At 47.3% G+C, this 19,639-nt stretch overlaps 1 protein-coding gene across 1 annotated transcript in view; it reads left to right on the forward strand.

The window, feature by feature from the left end:
- Positions 1–789: 789 nt before the first annotated feature.
- The window catches only part of SHC4 (SHC adaptor protein 4), a 137,825-nt gene continuing 118,975 nt past the window's right edge, over positions 790–19,639 (forward strand). Inside the window, exon 1 of the mRNA XM_004578384.4 lies at positions 790–1,761. Within this exon, the coding sequence (XP_004578441.2) occupies positions 1,177–1,761 (585 nt within the window). The 5' untranslated portion in view covers positions 790–1,176. The remainder of the gene's footprint in view (positions 1,762–19,639) is intronic.

The raw sequence follows: 19,639 nt of genomic DNA on the forward strand, positions 1-19,639 counted from the left end.
TGATAATCTATAGGAAAAGCCATCTTTTCTTTTACCGCGGGCATCAGCTATCACAAAATAACATCTCTCCCTCCTCTGCTGTCCTCTCCACCCCACCCCACTCCACCCCACCTCAGCTTTATTTCTCCTGGCTACGAGTTTAGTATATTTATGGTGCATGAGTCATCAAGCCGCCGCCTGATTGGACAGAAGGCGAGCACCCCTGAGATCGTCAGTCAATTACAGCTATTCTCAGCTTCATTCATAGATTTATTAGCTTGCACACACGGAGAGAAATTCATTCGGCAAAGTTCATTCATAAAAATTTCAACATTCTGCGTGTCATCCCGCACATCTTAGCCTTCTACTGCGAAAGGGCTCCGGAACGAAGCTCCAAGAGAGATCCCGGAGGGAGGGGTGCTCGGAACCAGGGTGTGCAGGCTGGGAGGCAAGCAGAGCAGCGCGCAGGGCTCGCAAGTCAGAGAGGGAACAATGCGGGGCAGCGCCCCTCGCTAGTCCCTGGGGCCAGACGCCATCTGCCCGGACCGGGAGAGCAGCCCGCAGAACCAGGGGACGCTGGCCCAAGGGCCCGGATCACGTTCCTACGTGTTACTCGTCCCCCCCCCCCCCAATCCCCGCCTTTTAAATGAACAATCACTGGAACAAATAAAGGGTTAATAAGGCCAGTCATTGCCCCGCCCTGTGGGAGCCGAAAGGAGCAGGTCTGAAAGTTCCTGTTTGCGGAAGGGGGGGGCCGGGGGCTGGGGCCTGGAGGGGTGGAGGCGTGGGGAGTGGGGGCACTCAATATTTCCTCCCGGCTCCTGCAAGGCTGGTGATGCGGCGGAGCCGGCCGCCCGGCGCCGGGCCCCGTTCTGCGCCGAAGAATTAGAGGTGAGCGATCCCTGCCGCCGGGGGGCCTGGGTGCAGCCGGTGCCAGCAGGGAGCCCACGGCGAGAACCCCGCGCGCCACCCCGAACACGGAGCAACTAGAGTCCGAGCCGAGGAGGCGTTTTCTGGCCCTGGCCTGGCGGTGCTAGTCGCGGGGCCGGGGGTGGGAACCCAAGCAAGCGAGAAACGAGTTGGAGAGGAGGCGGCCTCGAGTTGTACGGGCGCTGGGCGCTGGATGCCGGTGTCGTACCTCTGTCAGACAAGCCGGCGGTGTATGCCACCGGATCCTGCTTCAGTCCCGCCAAGGCTATGCGAGAACGCGTCCAGGACTGGCCGGCAGGACTCGTGCTGTATGTAGGACCCTTTGGGCACCCCGGCATGCTGCACAGGGCCAAGTACAGCCGCTTTCGGAACGAGTCCATCACGTCTTTGGACGAAGGTGGCCCCGGAGGCTCGGCAGGGAACAAAGGCTCGCAGCAGCCTCCCTACTCAGCCCTGGCACCCCACCTGCCCGCGGAAGATGCTACCCTGCCGGCCCAGGAGAGCCCCACCCCGCTGTGCACCTTGATCCCTCGCATGGCAAGCATGAAGCTGGCCAACCCAGCCACTTTGCTGAGTCTGAAAAACTTTTGCTTGGGTACCAAAGAGGTGCCCCGGCTGAAGCTCCAGGAGAGCCAGGACCCGGCTCCCAGCAGCCCTGCTTCCCCCCACACCGGTCTAAGCCAGACCGGCTCTGCACTGCCAGCACAGACTGACCCGGTGGGGCCCAGGGAGGCAGCCTTAACTCCGGAGGCTTGCCCGCTTCCCGGCCCTGGAGAGCCAGTCCCCAGGACCCGGCAGGACAAACAGCACTTGCAGCACCTGTTGGGGACCGGCCTGAACTACTCTGTGAGGGTAAGTGGTCTCCCTCTAGGAACTCCAGGGGAAGAGAGCAGGTCTGCTTTCTGATTGCCCCAAGAAGCTGAGTATCTTTTCCTGGCTGGCTGGCTGGCTGGCTGACTTCTAGGCTTGGTCCAGAGTTTGTGGCCCTGGACCAAGGGGAAGGCAAGCTAGCTGGCTGTACAAAACTCCCTACAAAGATCTGGTTCTTAGTGGAGTTAGAAAGCCTTTGGTTTAAAGACATGATCTGGGGCTCGGTATTTGAGAGGTATAGGGGTGACTTCTGCTAGGAGCAGCTGAGATGGCGCCTTCTTGGCCCCACTGGACCTAGCATGCTGGCTAAGGGTTTGAGAGTCTGACTTGGTGATTGACACCTGGTAGGTTACACTGGTCATTGTGTTTTGGGTGACCAGAGCAGAGATCTGTGTGCTGGAGTAGCACAGGGTGCAGTAGGGGCAGGGATTGTAAAAAGATGATAATTCAGCATTTAACAAACACTCGTCTAAACCTAACTGAGGCTCTGTGTTCTTGGAGCTGCTCCCAGCTGTTCCGTGCATACTGATCACCTCCACTGGACAAGAAGGCCTCGTCCAGGTGTGGGCTGTGAGCAGGACAAGGTCCTGACTGGTCTCAGCTTTATCTTTTTCCCCAATCAAGACCTGGGTAAACCAGGATTTAGCTCCCGTGCCGCTGTGGAGCTGGAATTTCAATTGGAGAGACCAGTGAATGCAGGTGAGAATAGTAACAGAATATTGCTTAGCCATAGATAGCTAAGTGAATTAAGGAAAAAAAAAGGGAAGAGTTGTGTCTGAGCTCAAAGGGAAAAGCGGTGGTTATGTACTTTGTGTTTTATTAATTTAGTTTGTTTTTGATGTTGTTTACATAGTTGAAAAGTATATATGCCTGTGTGGACTGTGGATCACTGATTAGGGCTGTGAGGTGCGAGGTATGGAGGAAAGTGGATGAGACATTGCTTCCAATTTTTTTTTCTTGTAACTGGGGGAGGGAGAAAAGGAAGGGTGAGGGTTGCTTTCAGCAGCTTTTCAGCATCAGTACCTGAGGCTGGGGGACTGCCATGTGACGTCATCTTAGGATCCCCCACGTGGAGCATGTTCTGAAGCTATTACCTGAGTGGTTTCAGTAGTTCTATAATGCCATTGATTTTGTTGCTCCAAGGAGGCACCTTAAAGTATCCACTTGCCCAGATACTTGTCAGGACTTGGCTGGGAAAGTTGTCCAATTTGTTCTATCCTCCATCCTCTGTAAGCCTCAATGAGCTGACTGTCACGTTGCCCATTTGCTGGACATGCTGTCCACTGCACAGGCATCAGCAACTGAGGAGGCCCAGTTCTGATACATGCATTACAATGTCAGATCACAGATCCTTTGGTTTTCCCCATGGTTGGAGTTTTGCATCTAGTGATCCAGTTGATGGGGAAGGAGTTCCAAAGAAAAGTCGGCTGAGGTGACCCCAGACCTGACTCCTGTGTTTGCCAGCCAGTGTGGGGTCTGGCTCAGTCCATCATGTACATCAGCCTACATACACTCTGGTGGTTGCAGTCACCCCAGTCAGTGTCACCTGGTTAGTTCTGTGCTGTGCCCATTCCCATCTCTTATGCAAACAGTGGTTGCTGTGGCGCAGACTAACCTTGCCCACACTAGTGCCTTTGTGCACACTAGTAGCAACTGCAGCCTAGTTGAGGGAGATCCCCAAAAAGCCCCACCAAGCTCACCCTCAACCCTGAGCATGGTGGTATGTACACCAGATTGATCCAGTCTGTCTCACATCCCATTCAGCTCTTGTAGAATCAATGGGTGCTGCAGTCTAGCTTGGCCTGACCCCGATATTTAGCACACAGTTTTGCCAGCAGGTGTTGCTGCCTAGTTCAGCCATGTCTGCCCCAGCCCTGGTTTTTATGCTCACTGGTGTGTGCTGCAGCCCATTGGAGGGTGACCACAGTTTCCCTACTAGACCCACTCCCAGCTCTGAATCTTGCACTTTCCGGGTGGTACTGACAAGTCATGCCCCCAGTCCCAAAACTTGCCAACCATTGTTTTGGCAAAACCTGACCAGCCTACACTTACTTTGACTCATGCATGTGCCAGTAGATACAGCGGCCTCGCCCAGCCCAGTTCTTTCCCAAATCTAGCTCACATGCAGGTTGATTGGTACTGTGGCCCCTCCCAGTGATCTGCCTCAAGTCCCAGCTTTCATAATCACAAATAGGAGCAGTGGCCCATCAGGGGAACCCCTACAGCCTCCCTACAAGGTCCCCTTGTGGGATCTTGTGCATACTGGTGGGAGCTGTGGTCCAGTCTGGCATGGCTTACCTTACGTTGGTATTCACTGGCAGGTGCTGTAGTCTGGCTCTGCTTGGCCTGCCCCAATTCTGGCTCATGCTGGTGGGTACTGAAGCCTAGCTTGACCCAGTCAGCCCCCAGTCCTGGCTCTAATGTGAACTACCTGGTGTTGTGGCCCAATCTGTCCTGTACCCCATCCTGGCTGTCACATCTAGTGTGTGCTGTGAACTGTCCCAGCCTGGTCTGCTCCCAGATTAGACCCATATGTATGCTTAGTGAGTATTGTAACCTGGCTTGGTGGGCTGCTCCCATACTTGGTTCATGGACTGCATCCTGACAGAGGAGTTCCCCAAGCTCCTACATCAAGCTACCTCCCATCACAGATCTTATGCACACTTGGGGGTGCTTGGTGCAGCCTCACTTGGCCTACTTCTTGTCCCAGTGTTCACCTGCGGTACAGCAACCTTGTCTGTCTGGCCAATACTCATTCTGGCTCTTACTGGTGTGTGCTATAGCCTAGTCCCACTTGGCCCACCCCCATTGAGAAGGTGTACTTTGGAAGAAATATTGGATCGGCAGAGGGGGAGATTCCTGGCAGGGCCAGAATAGGAGAAAAGTCATTGGGCTGCAGGGGAGCATGGTGCTATCTAGGAGCGAGGTGGGGGGTGGTGAAGCAACTTAGAGTCATGAGCATTCGGGGGAGGGACAGTACATGATCAGTGCTCAAACAAGGGCAAGTTAACGAAAGGCAAACACTGGTGGGTGTTGCACAGCTTGGGAATGGGGGAAGGCAGACGGACATTTGACCCAGGCTGTGATTGGTAAGTGAGAATCCTTGCAGGTTTGTAGGAAAATAGGACCTGGTCAAAGTCATTTTACAAAGATCAGTCTCGAGGCATTTTGGCATAGATTGAAGTGGGGAAAAGTGAGAGATTTGGAGGCCAGTGAGAAAGATAGTTTGGGAGTTCCGGTGTGAGGAGTAGAGGGTGTGGGTTAAGGTGCTGAAGAGGAGATAAATTCAGGAGAGTGAGAAGCCACAGTGACTGGGGGGACTGAGCAGATAATTCCAGGTGATAATACAGAGGAGACTAATGAATACTCTTGAGGGAAGCCTACTCATCAGTAATGACTTTGTTAATGTCTCGGTAGGTTGTGTGGTGATTTCTCGTGAAGGGCAGTGAGGAGTGAAACTTAAGTTCCACATTTAAAACCTGGATGACGTTACTGATGCCAGTGATGATAAACCAGGAGCTGGGAAAGTGTAGTTAGAACTCACACTAAGTTTGCTTTTGGTCTCTATGTTTTGCTGTTGATGTGAGCCAAGTGGAGCTCAAGCACAGCTGGACAGTAGTGTGAGAGCATCATGTCAGTGAGAAGTCCCATCTGGAAAGGTGAGAGCTAGCCCAAGCACTGCATCCCAAACAGTGTCTCAAGGCAGATTGAATCATGAAGGCCGGCAGAACAGGCCTGCGGCAGCCTTGACAATAGATTAGCTCAAACCTCTCAGCAAGGTAAATGGGTGGGTCACTCAGCCGGGAAGTGGCTTATAATGGAGGTCCCCTGATGGACATCTTATCATTTGTCAGGCATAAGTGCGTGTCCTCATGGCAAAAGCTGAACCATCCAGACCTGGGCTCTGTGTCCCTCCCTGCCCGTCACCTTCACCTCGAGCCTTCTGCCTCACCTCTCCTTCACTCCTCTACCCTCCTGCTTACTTTGCTGCACCCACACTCATATGGGTTTAAAAGTGAAGAGCTTTGCTGTGTGATTTCCATTTCCCTGGGAAGTGCCTTGGCTGGCCTTTTAGATTTTTAATGAGGACACCATCTGTCTTGTCATAATGATGATAACTGACCCCAGGAAAAGTGCTGACCCCATGGCCCAGATGACCCTCATCCTATCACCAGTAGCTGTGATGTGTGACACCAGGTGATTTCCTCTAGTATGTAGTCTGAATACATGGAAGAGCTTACTTCACTAATTTGTAGAGTCCTAGGTGTTTTTTTTTAAAGTAATTTGTGGGCTCAGAAGCGGAGTTGGGTCTAGATGCAAATTCTCCATTGTACCCATTTTAGTTATGGTTTCCTTGTTCGCTTACATTGTACTCCTCAGCATTCTTCTGAAATGCAAACCACGTTTAAATAAATGGAAAAAATCCAACACCAGCATATTAGTTTACAATGGAAAATGTACCAAGGGAATTGATATTGCAATTTCCACAGAGGAAGATTTCAATCCAAGGTTGCTTGTGGTGATGGACTCTGAGCAGGCAAATGAGAATCTTAATGGCTCATGCAAGTGGTGTTGGCAGAAGCAGGTCTCATTTTACCTTCTCCTCCATGTCGTGTGACTTCCTCTCCTTGCCTATTTATTTGTTTAGTTATTGAACAAGTAGTATTTTGAGCCAGTCACGTGGCAGGAACTGTTCTGGGCACTCAGCATCAGTGGACGAAGCAGAGCAGGTCTGAGCCATGGTGGGCCTGACGCTGCAGCGAGCAGATACAGGTGCTATTGCCTAGACTAGATGCAGTCCACAAAACCACAGTATCATGATTGCTCAGAGTATTTTTCCTTTTTTAATTTAAGAATTGCTGGGGGGAGAGGGAGGTGTGTGTGTGTATGTGTGTGCGTGCGTGCTGTGGTACAGTGGGTAAAGCTACTGCCTGAGAAGCTGGCTTTCCATATGAGCACCAATTCAAGTACTGGCTGCTCTACTTCTAATGCACCTGAGAGAGTGGTGCGGGATGGCTCAAGTGCTAGGGACCCTGCACCCACGTTAGAGACTCACAGGAAGCTCCTGGTTCCTGGCTTCAGACCAGCCCATCTCTGGCTATTGTGGCTCTTTGGGGGAGTGAACCAGCTGGTGGAAGATCTCTGTTTCCCCCCACCTATCTTTTTGAAACTCTGCCATTCAAATACATAAGTAAATAAAAAAAGGAGGTAGAGAGAAGGTGAGAGAGGGTTAGGAGGGAGGGAGAGAAAGAGAAATTTTCCATTTGCTGGTTCAGTTCCTAAGTGCTCAAATGTCCATTTCCTACCTAGGGTATCTTTTCCATGGGAGATCATAGATGTAGGAATTGGGGGAGCTTGGTTAAAGTGATGGCTCTGATGCTAACTAGTTTTGTGAGCCTGAGTGAGTCACTTCACATCTCTTCGCGTCTCTGCTTGTCAATCTAAACACATGCTCTCGTGTTTAGATTGAGTACTTGGAATAAATGTTAAGATCTTGAAACTCTGGCTCTCTTTCCAACCTTTCTAAAGCCTTACCATTAGGATCTGTTTTGGTTACAAAGACTTTCATAGAAGAAATCATCTCTGCAATTGTGTGTTAGCTGAGAGGAGAAAGAATATTCAAGAATACACAGTGGCTTCATCATTAAGGCAAAAATGGAGGTGGTGAACTGGCATGGGTGGAGGGGTACATTTTAGAGAAGTGTGTGGAGAGGAGTCTGGGGAGGTGAAGGGCCAGTTGCTTCAGGGGGCAGTTAGGTTTGGAAGTGATGACTGTTAATTAATTCTGGCATTGCCAGAACATGGCATTGCCGTTGTGGTCTGCCTAGCTTGGTCCTGCTGTGGCTTGGTGTCTAACATGAAGGCTACAAGAGCAGTAGGAGCTAACTATTCTCTATCTTTTCTGAGCAAAATTGCCAAAAGAACATGGCTCCTGCCATAATGTAACTGTAACCTTAACTCTGAAAAACCCTAGGGAGATGGTCCCAAAGTTACACACAACAAGCCTAGGCCCAGGTGCTGTGCTCTGAGTACGCACAGCTAAGGGAGCTGGCTTGTGGCCTCTGCCAGTTCTCCTCTAAGTTATTGGTGATTCTGAGGGCGGGGTCATGAGTAAGAGGAAATGATTCCAGCTAAAACAGACACTTGGCATTCAGGATATGTATAAATGAAGTCGGAAGGTGCTATTGAAGGAGATGCAGAAGTAGATTGTGCTAGAATTTAAAAAAATCCTGACAGGCTTGACAAGATATTAGCTTGTTCTCCTGTCATCATCTTCAGGCATTCACATTTCCCTTGTTATGTTCATTCCTTCCACAGTTCTGGATGTTTGAGTGTTAACTGCAAGCGTAAACTGTAAAGGGCTGAACATTTGGCCTAGGCATTAACACACTGCTTGGGACACACACATTCCATATTAGTGTCTGTGTGCAGGTTGCAGATCTATTTCCAGTTCCTGGTTCCTGCTAATGCACACTTTGGAAGGCAACAACTGATGGTTCCAGTGGTTGGGTCCCTTCCTACCACAGAGGATCCCTGGATTGAGTTACCATCCCAGTTTGGGCCTGGCCCAGCTCTGACTGTTGTAGGGATTTGGAGAGTGAGCTAGTGGAAGGGATCTCTGTGCCATTCAAATAAATAAATAACCTAAAAATAGATATTTATCTGTACGTACTTTTAGATGTCATTGAATCCAAACCCTTTGTTTTACAATTGAGGAACCTGTGGTTCAGAGGCATGGAGTAACTCTCCCTAAAGCACTCCTTTCCTTGGTGATGGAGCCCAGACAAGGCCCCCCGTTCTGTGCACAGCACTCCTTGCTACCCCTGTCTTACCTCATCTTTCCTCACTCCCTGAACCAAGCATGCTTTACCCAATGTCTCTATTTGATGAAAATGCTGTATGTGCTTTTTCAAAAGAAAGCTATCTACCTGCTTATTTACTTATTTGAGAGTCAGCATGCATGAGAAAAGAGGCAGCTGGTTCACACCCTAAATGCTCACAGCCCTGGCTGAAGCTGGGATTTGGGAGCTCAGTGCAGGTCTTCCACATAGTGGTGGGTTACCTGAGCCTTGTTAGCTGGCCCTCAGGGTCTGCACTAGCAATGGGGTCAGAGCCAGCTATTGAACCCTGGAACATTGACATGAATCAAAGTTGTCTTAACCAGTGCCCTCATAAAAAAGCATTCATTTATTTATTTGAAAGGCATAAAGACACAGGTAGAAACAGAGATCTTCAATTCACTAATGCCCTCCTAATGGCTTGCAGTAGCTGGGACCAGGCCATGTTGAAACCAGGAGTCCAGAACTCTGGGTCTCCCCTTTGGGTGGAGCTTCCCAGGATGCACATAAGCAGAAATCAGAGTGAAAAGTGGAACTGAGACTAACCTTGGTGCTGAGATGTGGAAGTGGGCTTCCCATGGGGGGTTTTAGCTGCCATGCCAGATGCTGCTCCCTTAACCAGTATCTTAACTGTTGGGTCAAACATTTGTCCCAGAGTGTGATAATGGACAAATTGTCTCAAGATGACAGTGAGAAGGAAAAAGAGAGCATGGGAGAGTGATGATAAAGAGCCTTGATTTGTCCATTTTCTGTTGTGTTGAAATGCTTGATGTTGGGTAATAAAACAAGGCAAGACGTTCCTTGAGCTGGCAGTTTTGGAGGCTGAATGTCCTAGATTAAACATTCTCATCTGTTTGGCTCCTGGTGAGGATCTCCTTGGATGTGTCACAATATGGCAGATGGCAGCATGGTGGTGGTGTGTGGAAGAGAGAAATAATCATGATGAGACCAGAAGCTGAGAGATGCAGGGGTCAGGTGTGCTATTTTGGAACAGCCCACTCTTGCAGGACTAGGCTGGGTCCTGCAAGAGCTTCATTAATACCTTGGAAGGGTGTGCTGCCCATGACAATTATCTAGAGGTTCTACTGCTTCCTGAGGCTGCCACACTGGGCACCAAGCTTCCTGTCCATGGATCAGGGAGGGACACTTTTAAACCTTGTCCAGTGGTAGCAGAGACTAAAGAGCCTGCACTAGCAATGGGGTCAGAGCCCATTCCCTACTTATGTTCACACATTCCCTACTTATGTTTAAGGAAGTTCCTGGGATGGCAGTGTATGCATGTTGGATTAGCATTTATATATCATGAGTGTCCTGAACCCATTTCATCCATCTTTGACAACTGTTTTGTGCTCATTTCTTTGGATAAGTCATCCTTTGACTGTCATTTGCATATTATAAAGCCAATCCTGTGTCATCCCTTGGATGAGAGTGAAGCAACCCTGAATCCCAATACAACCAGCAGAGTGATCTAAATAGTGCACACTGCTGATGAGTCAAAGTTGACCTACACCCCTCCCATCCAGTGTCCTTTGCTTATGTGACCTGTTTGCCCCTGAAGTGGTTAGCTCTCCCTACCCATCTGTAGAAGAATAAGACATTCATAACATCTTTGTCCATAATTTTCCAGTTTAGAACACCTGAGGACAAACTGAGCATGTCTTCTGTGCAAACGTTCATTGACTTATCTCTTTGACACAAAGGAAAGTGTTCTAGGAGCTGTGTAAAACCTGAGAGAGTGGGCCTGCCTTCTCAGCTCAGAGAGTTTTTTCCCCATCATAGCAGTGTTGCAAAGAGTTTTTTTAAGATTAGCAGAATGCCAGGACTAGTACTGGTTGTTCCTGTTTTGTGCAGAGGTTGGAGACCAAAAGTTAGTTTGTACATAAGTTTTTGTAGGCAATGCAGTTTCCCAGAGAAATAGTGCTACAACTTTGATTTTCACCAAGGTGTTTGATCATGTCCCCTTGGCATCCTTTCTCTTGGACAGCAGTGTCACCATGGTGGGACTTTCTTCCCCCAGTCTGTTCCTACCTTCCTCCCTCTCTCCCTGCCTCCCTCCCTCCCTCCCTCCCACCCTTCTTCTCTCTCTCCCTTCTTTTTATTTATTTTGGTTGGAAAGGCGGATCACATTTTCAGAGGGAGGGGGAGACAGAGACAGATCTTTCATCTGCTAGGTCACTACCCAAAATGGCCACAGTGGCCAGAGCTGAGCTGATCCGAAACCAGGAGTCAGGAGCTTCCTCCAGGTCTCTCCCATGAGTGCAGGGTCCCAAGGCTATGGGCCATCCTCTACTGCCTTATTAGGCCGTAAGCAGGGAATTGGATGGGAAGTGGAGCAGCCAGGACATGAATCAGCACCCATACAGGATCCCAGTGGTTTCAAGGTGAGGATTTAGTCATTGAGCCGCCATCCCCCAACCCCACACCTTTCTTTATGGTGCTTCCTAGGGAAAGTCCGCCATTCTCTCTATGGTTGCCTGCTCTTTATCCGCAGGTCAGCTGTCTGTTCCCTTAGTGTAGCATAGTGAAAAGTCTTTGCTGTTTGCAAGCTGTGTTTATTTACACCATGAGTTCCGAATTGTAGTATTCCCAAAGTTTCCTGAGGAACAGGAATACAGTTAAAAATGCTTGTTAAATATGTGGTCTCCCAGCCCCCCATCCTGGAGTTTCTAGACCAGAACATCTGAGACTGGGACCCAGAAACCCACATTTTAAAAATAAGCTCTTTAGGTGATACACAGAAAATTTGGGAGTCTTAGTGCAGTAGATCTCCATGAGAGATGACATTGCCATTCAAGGGACATTTGGCAGTGCTTGCAGTTATATTAGGTTACAATATTGTAAATGGAGGCAGTGCTACTTGGTTTTTAATGGCTTGAGGCCAGGGCTCTGGCCAAGCATCCTACTATGCCTGGGAAAGTTTCACAGTAAAGATTTATGATTTATTTATTTATTTATTTATTTATTTTTATTTATATCTGTTTAGCCTGTTAATACAGCTGAGGCTAAGAATGCTCGAGTCAGTGGGACCAAGAACATTAAACATGGTTTGTGAATTAGGCAGTGATATTGAATGGAAAAATACACAACTTATCAGTAATTCCTGAAATTTAACCTAAGCTACTTAGGATTTTCTGTCATCTTTTTTCTTCTTTTTAAAAAATCTATGGGTTTCCTACAAATTATGGTTTACTACCCCATTCTTCACTGAAGAAAAATATTCCCAAATCTTCCCCACATATTAACAACTCAAGTAGTGGGAATGGGGGTGGGGCAAATGAGCCATGTGTTTCTACAGACTCACTTGTGCAGTGAGCATGTCCACATATGCACAGGTGCATTCTGGGATAATTGGTATTTACATATTATATTCTAATCATGGCATCCTACCATTGCTAGTCCCTTCATTTCTGTAGGGAAATGCCTTCAAGATTTTTTTTTATTCATTAATTACATTGTATTACATGACACAATTTCATAGGTACTGGGATTCTCCCCCCTTCACCCCAAACCCTTCCCCATGGTGAATTCCTTCACCATGATGCATAACCACAGCTCAGGTTCCGTTGGGATTCCCTAATTACAGGCTCACTCCATACAGAGTCCAGCATCCCACTGTCCAGTCAAGTTCAACGGCCTCTTAGGGAGGCCCTCTCAGGTTTGAAGGCAGAGCCAGCAGAGCATCATCTCTATCAATTAGAAGCTCCAACATATCATCAGCAACAGTCCAGGTACGATGAGGCTGGTGCAGAGTCCACTGATTGACATAGTCTATCTTAGAGTTTCCCCTTGTCCAGTTTTCCGCTGGAAGCATATAGCTGAGGTGGTTGATTGATCTACTCCATCTTCCATCTTTTCTTGGTTAATGTTTTGATTCCTCCATTTTGTTCAGGGGAATCCCCAAAGAAACTCTGAGGCATTCCCAGTCCAATGCCTTCAAGATTTTAAAGACTAACTTCCAAAGTAAATTTTAAGAATGGAGTCTGTTTTGGTGTTAGAAACTTCCTCTAGTTAGAGAGAGAGTAATGTAGCAGAAAGCAAAAGACACGAACAAAAAGCCTGTGTACTATATGGCCAATTCTAGCAAGTGAATTTTTACCCTCAATGTCACCAGTGATTTATATGAATTATTTCTTGGGCAATGGTGAAATGCATAATGAAATTTTATTTCTTTAAAATCTTAGTGCCAGTTCTAGGCTTTTGAAAGGCTATTGTCCCCTGCCCCCTCATCTCTCAGGAGGGAACTCAGAACACATCAGATACACTGCTCTGCAAAATTGTGTTTCATGGTGAGTTAAGCTATCAAGGTCACAGGACTCAGCAGCCGGACAAGGACTAAAATTCAGGCCACTTGGCATGCTCCTTTCGCTGTGTGATGGGAATTACACACAATTCTTGCATGAGAGCCGTGCAGTAGGAAATAACAAAGGTGCCCACATAATTGGCCTTGATAAATGATGCCACAGTGACCCAATCAAAGAGAGTTTGTGAGAGTTCATACAAGAAAGGGGTCACCTTTCATCTGTGATGATTGAAGCAGATTTTATGAAGAAAATCTTAACTGAGGTAGAGTTCCCATCGACAGAAATGCAGGCACAGCATTCTGGGCAAAGAGATGACAGGCCCGAGAGTGTGGAGGACGTTTGGGGACCAGTGAGTAATTTGACTTTTTCAGATAGGGAATGTGATATAAGTAGGAGATTAGAGGGAAAACATGATGGACTGTTCCTGGTGCTATAGGAGGGACACTCTGGAGAAGGGAAAGCCCATGAGAGGCAAGTTCAGTGATTGTAAAGGTGGGGGCATTGTTTGCATTAGGTTGTTGATGGAAGGAATGGGTAAAGCTATTTATTGGAGGAATTATTTGATAAAGAGGATAAAGGGAAAGGGTTGAGTTCAATTCATCTACCTGAGATTTTCAGATAGATTTCCTAGGGGAGTTTGGGGACCATCGAAGGAAAGGAGCTGTTGAAAAGGCAAGTGAGAAGTTCCATTCCTGAGAGTTGAGTTTGAAATAGCAGAGTTCTGTATGGAAGGAAGATGACTGGAAGGATGTCCGGCCTGGTGTGAACTTTCTGGGGGTCGATCCAAGTGTTTGGGCACTGTTATTTAACAACTATCTCATAACGCTGAGAGATTGCAGGTGATTTTTTATAAAAAGATTTATTTATTTTTACCGGAAAGTTGGATCTATAGAGAGAAGGAGAGACAGAGAGGAAGATCTTCCAATCCTGAGATTCCTTCTTCTGCTTGCTTCATTCTATTTTGGAGACTCTCCACTGTACTTTTAATTTGCTCTACTGTGTTCTTAATTTCTGATATAGGGATTTGCTTTATTGCTGCTATTGCTTGTGTAAAATATTCCTTAAATTCTTTGAACTCTTGTATGTGCTTCTCATTGTTGATTAGAAGCTTTAAAATGAGTTTTCTGAATTCTGTGTCCCCCATTTTCTCGATGTCTTCCTCAGTTAACTCTGAGGTTGGCATAGGGTTTTGCACCTTTGCAGGGGAGTTTTCGGTAATATTCATTGTGCCTTTGTCTCTTCTTTTGCTCTTGGTCATTGTACTTCTGGTTAGCAGAGTCTTCTCCTTGGGGCAGGTTTCTAAGCTGTGTCACCCACAGGTCTACAATGCGATTTTACTATTGCAGTTGGCACACAACTCTTTGCTTGCAGCCACTTGTGCCACAACCTCCAGCGAGTTCCAGCTCTGGGTTCTTATGTTAGATTTCCACAAAGAACTCCATAACCACAACTCCTGGCTCACCACTCTCCTCCTCCTGTGATAACGTGCTGAGGCTGTACTGTTGTCTCTGTAACCTTTCTCCCACTTCTGGTTGGTGCAGGTCCCAGGGTTAGGGAGACACCAGGTGTCCTGTATAGTTAGGTTGTTGGTGGTGCTGATCTTGTCGGAACCTGTTGGAAGTTAGGTGTGGGTGCCACACGGACCTATTTTGACCTGTATGATGCCACAGTCGGTATTATTTTCCTGCGGGACCAGTGCAATCCATGGAACTCAGTGAGTTCTCATGAGCTCAGCACATGCGCAGTTCTCTGTTGTCTCCTGCAGTCCTAAAGCTATTGCCACAGTGTACAAAATGATGCCTGACATACCACTACTTCAGTTCTTGATCTGCTGGCCATCAGGTCTGAGGGCTACCCAGACCTGTCTTGGGTGGAACCTGTAGAATGCCACATTGCTGCAGTTTACTGGGTCAGAAATGAGTTCACTCCCAGCTCAGCGTCTGCTCAGTCCTTTCCCTTGCCTTTGCCTCCTTATGCAAAATGACATCCAATTTGGCTCTAGGGGGCTGACTGGGCTGTGAAATCCACCCTGTTCTCACACTGTCCATCTGGGATCTGCTGCTCTGTCTCTGCTCCTGGTCAAATCAGGATGGACAGTTCTTTGTCTGGGTTTGCCTCCCAAGCTCCCAGTGAAAGTCCCTTCCCTCCTGGTTGCTGGTGGAGTTCCAGCTGCTGGTGGAGTTCAGATGGCCGTTAGCTGAATGCCACTGGAGTATCAGTCACTGCAACACCACACTGTTGTGTCCGCTGTTTTCCCGTGTCTGTCAGTCTCCAGGTACCCCTCTGCTGTTGTTCTGTCCTCTCCTATTTCCTGGAATGTGTCCTCTCTACTTCATCCTGATTAAATGTTTTTCCATCTGTTTAAACGTGTCCTTACCCTATTCCACCATCTTGATTCTCCACATCAAGATTCTTTTTTTTTTTTTTTTTTAAAGATTTTTATTGTTATTGGAAAGCCGGATATACAGAGAGGAGGAGAGACAGAGAGGAAGATCTTCCGTCCGATGTTTCACTCCCCAAGTGAGCCGCAACGGGCCGGTACGCGCCAATCTGATGCCAGGAACCTGGAACCTCTTCCGGGTCTCCCACACGGGTGCAGGGTCCCAAAGTTTTGGGCCATCCTCAACTGCTTCCCCAGGCCACAAGCAGGGAGCTGGATGGGAAGTGGAGCTGCCGGGATTAGAACCGGTGCCCATATGGGATCCCGGGGCTTTCAAGGCGAGGACTTTAGCCGCTAGGCCATGCCGCCGGGCCCAACATCAAGATTCTTGTTAAGCCTCTATTATCGTTGGAATTGTTGCAACAGAAGCTTTGGTTGCACCATTGGCTGCCACAGTTGGTCAAGGGAACATCAGTCAGTAGTTTGTAGCATTGTGCACTAGCAATTCAGCAGGAGGCTTGTGATAAGCTCTCACAATACATTTCTTATGTTTGAGCATGCACATCTTCAAAACTGTTTGAGAAAGAAGTGGGAGAGAGAGTGAAAAAGTGGACCTTTGGGTTTCCCCCCAATGTCTACCCCAGCCGGGCTGTGCAGGGCTAAAGCTGACAGCCATTCCAAATTCAAGTCACACAAGTGGGTGGCAGGAACTCAATTACCTGAGCCTTCCTGGCTGCATCTCTGAGGTCTAAATTAGCAAGAAGGTGGGCATCTAGCACAGCAGTTAAGCTGCTGCGTAGGAGCCTGTATCCCATATTTGGGGTTGAGTCTTGGCTCTGCTTCTGCTACAGCTTATTGCTAGGAAGCAGCATGTGAATTGTACTCAGGTTCTTAGGTCCCTGTTGCCACATGGTAGATTCCAAATGGAATTCTGGTCTCCTAGCTTTGACCTGGTCCAGCCCTGGCTGTTGTGGGCATTTGAACTGGGGGCATAAAGGAGTACATGATTGATCTCTCTGCCTTTCAAACCATTTTTTTAAAAATTATTTTATTGGAAAGGGAGATTTACAAAGAGGGAGAGAGGGAGAGAGAGAGAGAGATCTCCCAGGCACTGGTACACTCCCCAAATAGATGCAGTGGCCAGAGCTGAGCTGATCTGAAGCCAGAAGCCTTAACCAGGTCTCCCACAAGTGCAGGGTCCCAAGGTTTTAGGCCATCCTTTTCTGCTTTTCCAGGTCATGAGCAGGGAGCTGTATGGGAAGTAGAGCAGCTGGGATATGAACTGGCACTCATGAAATATTGGCATTTGCAAGTGGAGGATTTGTCAGATGAACCATTGCAATGGCCTCTAAAAAATATTTTTTTAATTTAAAAAATAGCAAGCTGTTAGGAACTTAGGGTCAGGAGCTAGAGGCAGTTCTTGAACCAAAGTACTCCTACTTCAGATGTGTGTTTCCTAACCAATGGGTTAACCACCTGCCCCATGTTTTTAACTTTTGTTGTCACATTTTACTGCCTGGTTGTAATCTGTAAGCCCATTTTACATTCAACTTCTTTTCTTACTAAAATTGACAACATCTTCTTGTCCGTGAAGAGCAGATAATATTTAAAAAAATATTCTTGTGCTTACTCTCAAAATGATTTCAGTGCAGGGAAAATGATGTAGGGTACTGTGTGTAAAGCAGGCTAGAAAATGAAAACACGACTGGGGCTACACAGACACCCTACTGCTGCTGCAAGATTCTGTCTAAGACCCCATATTTAGGAGGTGAAATTGACTCAGCAACCAGAAGGGTCAATGCAGATAGAGGTTTAGATTTAGAAACCCATGTACCATCTTCTTTCTAAAGAAAACCGGAACGTGTGGAGTTTGAGTTCCCCCTTAGCAGCTGAAGACTGAGTGAAGACACCTTGCCTTTTGTTTTTCTTAATGACAGCTTGTGTGTTACAAGGTGCTATTTGCATTTCCATAGCATTCTGTAAACATAAAACAAATCAGAGTAGAAAGAATTTGTTACAAACACAGATATAATTCTTCAAAGCTTCATAGCTTTGGTTGTCATGGAAAAAATATTTTTTCTCAGAGATGATGATATTAGCTGTTAGAAATATACCCTAACACAAAATGGTTTAGCCTTCTGTATCTATTTTCCAATACTTTTTACCCAACAAAATGGACATATGTCAGCTTTGTTGCACTCCGTGATCCTAGAACTCGGAGCATCCTAGATGCTTGGTGAATGAAAGAGCTTGCTCTCTCATTTGTATCTATTTTTTAAGTGGAAGAATCAGGACTATAATAAGAGAGGACATGCAATGAAGGATAACTTCTAATTGCTTTTGCTTAGCCTTTTTTTTTTTTTTTTTAAATTTTCAAAGGGAATACATGCTGATCTGGGAAAATCCAAATAATACAAAAGGAAACCTTTCTCTGGGGTAATTGCCACAATTAGCAGTTTGTTTTGTGTTCTTTAACACTTTCTTTCTAAGATTTACATATTTATACATCCCTACAAACATATTTGTTGTTGTTTTCGGTTTTTAAATTTAGGGTTTGGCTCCACTGTTTTTTTTTTTTCCCAAAATTAAGTTTATTTATTTAAAAGGCACAGTTACAGAGGGGCAGGGAGAAAAAGAAACCTTCCACCAAATGGTTCGCTTTTCAGATAGTCACAACAGCAGCGGGTTGGAATAGCCAGAGGCCAGGAGCTCCATTTGAGTCTCCCATGTGGGTGGGAGGGCCCTCCACTGCTTTCCAAGGGGCATCAGCAGGAAGCTGGATCAGCAGTGGAGCAGCCAGGGCATGAACCAGTGCTCATGTGGGATGCTGGTGTCATGGGTGGTGGTGGGAGTCTGTACCACAATACTGGCCCCAAACATGATTGTTGACACTGATGCAGGACATACTCCCAGAGTGTCCCTGGAAAGCGCCACACTTTAGGCTGATTCTCTGGGCTTCTGGAGGACTCTGACCAGAGGCTGAGCTGTTTTCTTTTGGGTCTTGAAATGATGTTCAAGACACTTATTCTGGCCAAAGGAGGAGTTAAGCAGAAAGAAAGAGTGTTTTGAAAGCAAATTATCTTGAAAGCCTGGAACAGTGGAGATAAAAGGTGAATTCTGTTCAGGGCAGCTCTTACTGCCCCTGTCCCCAGCCTATCCATTGTACACAGCTTGTGGGAACCAACTCATGCCTGTCTCCATAATGTTGTTGTCTCTGAACCTCTCTTAGTTATTTCAAATATTTCTTCTCAACCCCTTAAAACACAAGATTGAGTTTAAAAAAATGTTAGCCCATCAAGAGTAGCTATAAGCTGTTCACATAAAAAACAAAGATATTGTTCTTCAACACTAAATCTTTTTTTTTTAAAGATTTATTCATTTTATTACAAAGTCAGATATACAGAGAGGAGGAGAGACAGAGAGGAAGATCTTCCGTCCGATGATTCACTCCCCAAGTGAGCCGCAACGGGCTGGTACGCGCCGATCCGATGCCGGGAACCTGGAACCTCTTCCGGGTCTCCCACGCGGGTGCAGTGTCCCAGTGCATTGGGCCGTCCTCAACTGCTTCCCCAGGCCACAAGCAGGGAGCTGGATGGGAAGTGGAACTGCTGGGATTAGAACCGGTACCCATATGGGATCCCGGGGCTTTCAAGGCGAGGACTTTAGCTGCTAGGCCACACTGCCGGGCCCTCAACACTAAATCTGAAGTTCCTTATCTTTTATGACAAGTCACAGTAAGTTACAAAGGCCAAGGCAGCCAGTGCCACATTGTCATGCCTTGTCCAGTGATACAGACATTTTGGGGAGGGAATGTTCTGAATGTCTTGCCCAGGGAACAAGCAAGATGATAAAATGAGGAGGGAGGAAAGAACCAGGCCTTAAAATCCCAGTGGGCAATCAGCACAAAGATTCAGGCCTAGAGTGGTAGATAAATGTCTCAATCTCCCTTAAGAAAATGTAAGAATCAGATTTCTTAGCTAAGCTTTCTGTCACCTATGAAAAGCAGGAGGAAGGGGAGGAATATAGGAACGGGGGACAGAAAGAAAGGGGTGAGTATAGGAGGGTGGGGGTGTTGTCCTGGGAGCCTAAGGGCCCTGGTGAGGAGGGAGTGTAGCTGCTCCAGCTTCAGGGAAGCGTCCCCTGCACAGCCATGGGCATGTGCTTATTTAGGAGTTACACCCTACCATTACACCCTACTGACTTACAGAAGCCACTGAGGCGGCTTACCTGCTGAGAGGTTAAGGCTTGCTATACACACAAACTCAACACAAACTCGGAGCAAGTGTAAGAGCAGACATTTTGAGTCAACACTCAATTGTCTGAGCTCAAGAGTTTGGGGG

The sequence above is a fragment of the Ochotona princeps genome, chromosome 6 (genome assembly GCF_030435755.1).
Source record: "Ochotona princeps isolate mOchPri1 chromosome 6, mOchPri1.hap1, whole genome shotgun sequence".
Taxonomy (NCBI): domain Eukaryota; kingdom Metazoa; phylum Chordata; class Mammalia; order Lagomorpha; family Ochotonidae; genus Ochotona; species Ochotona princeps.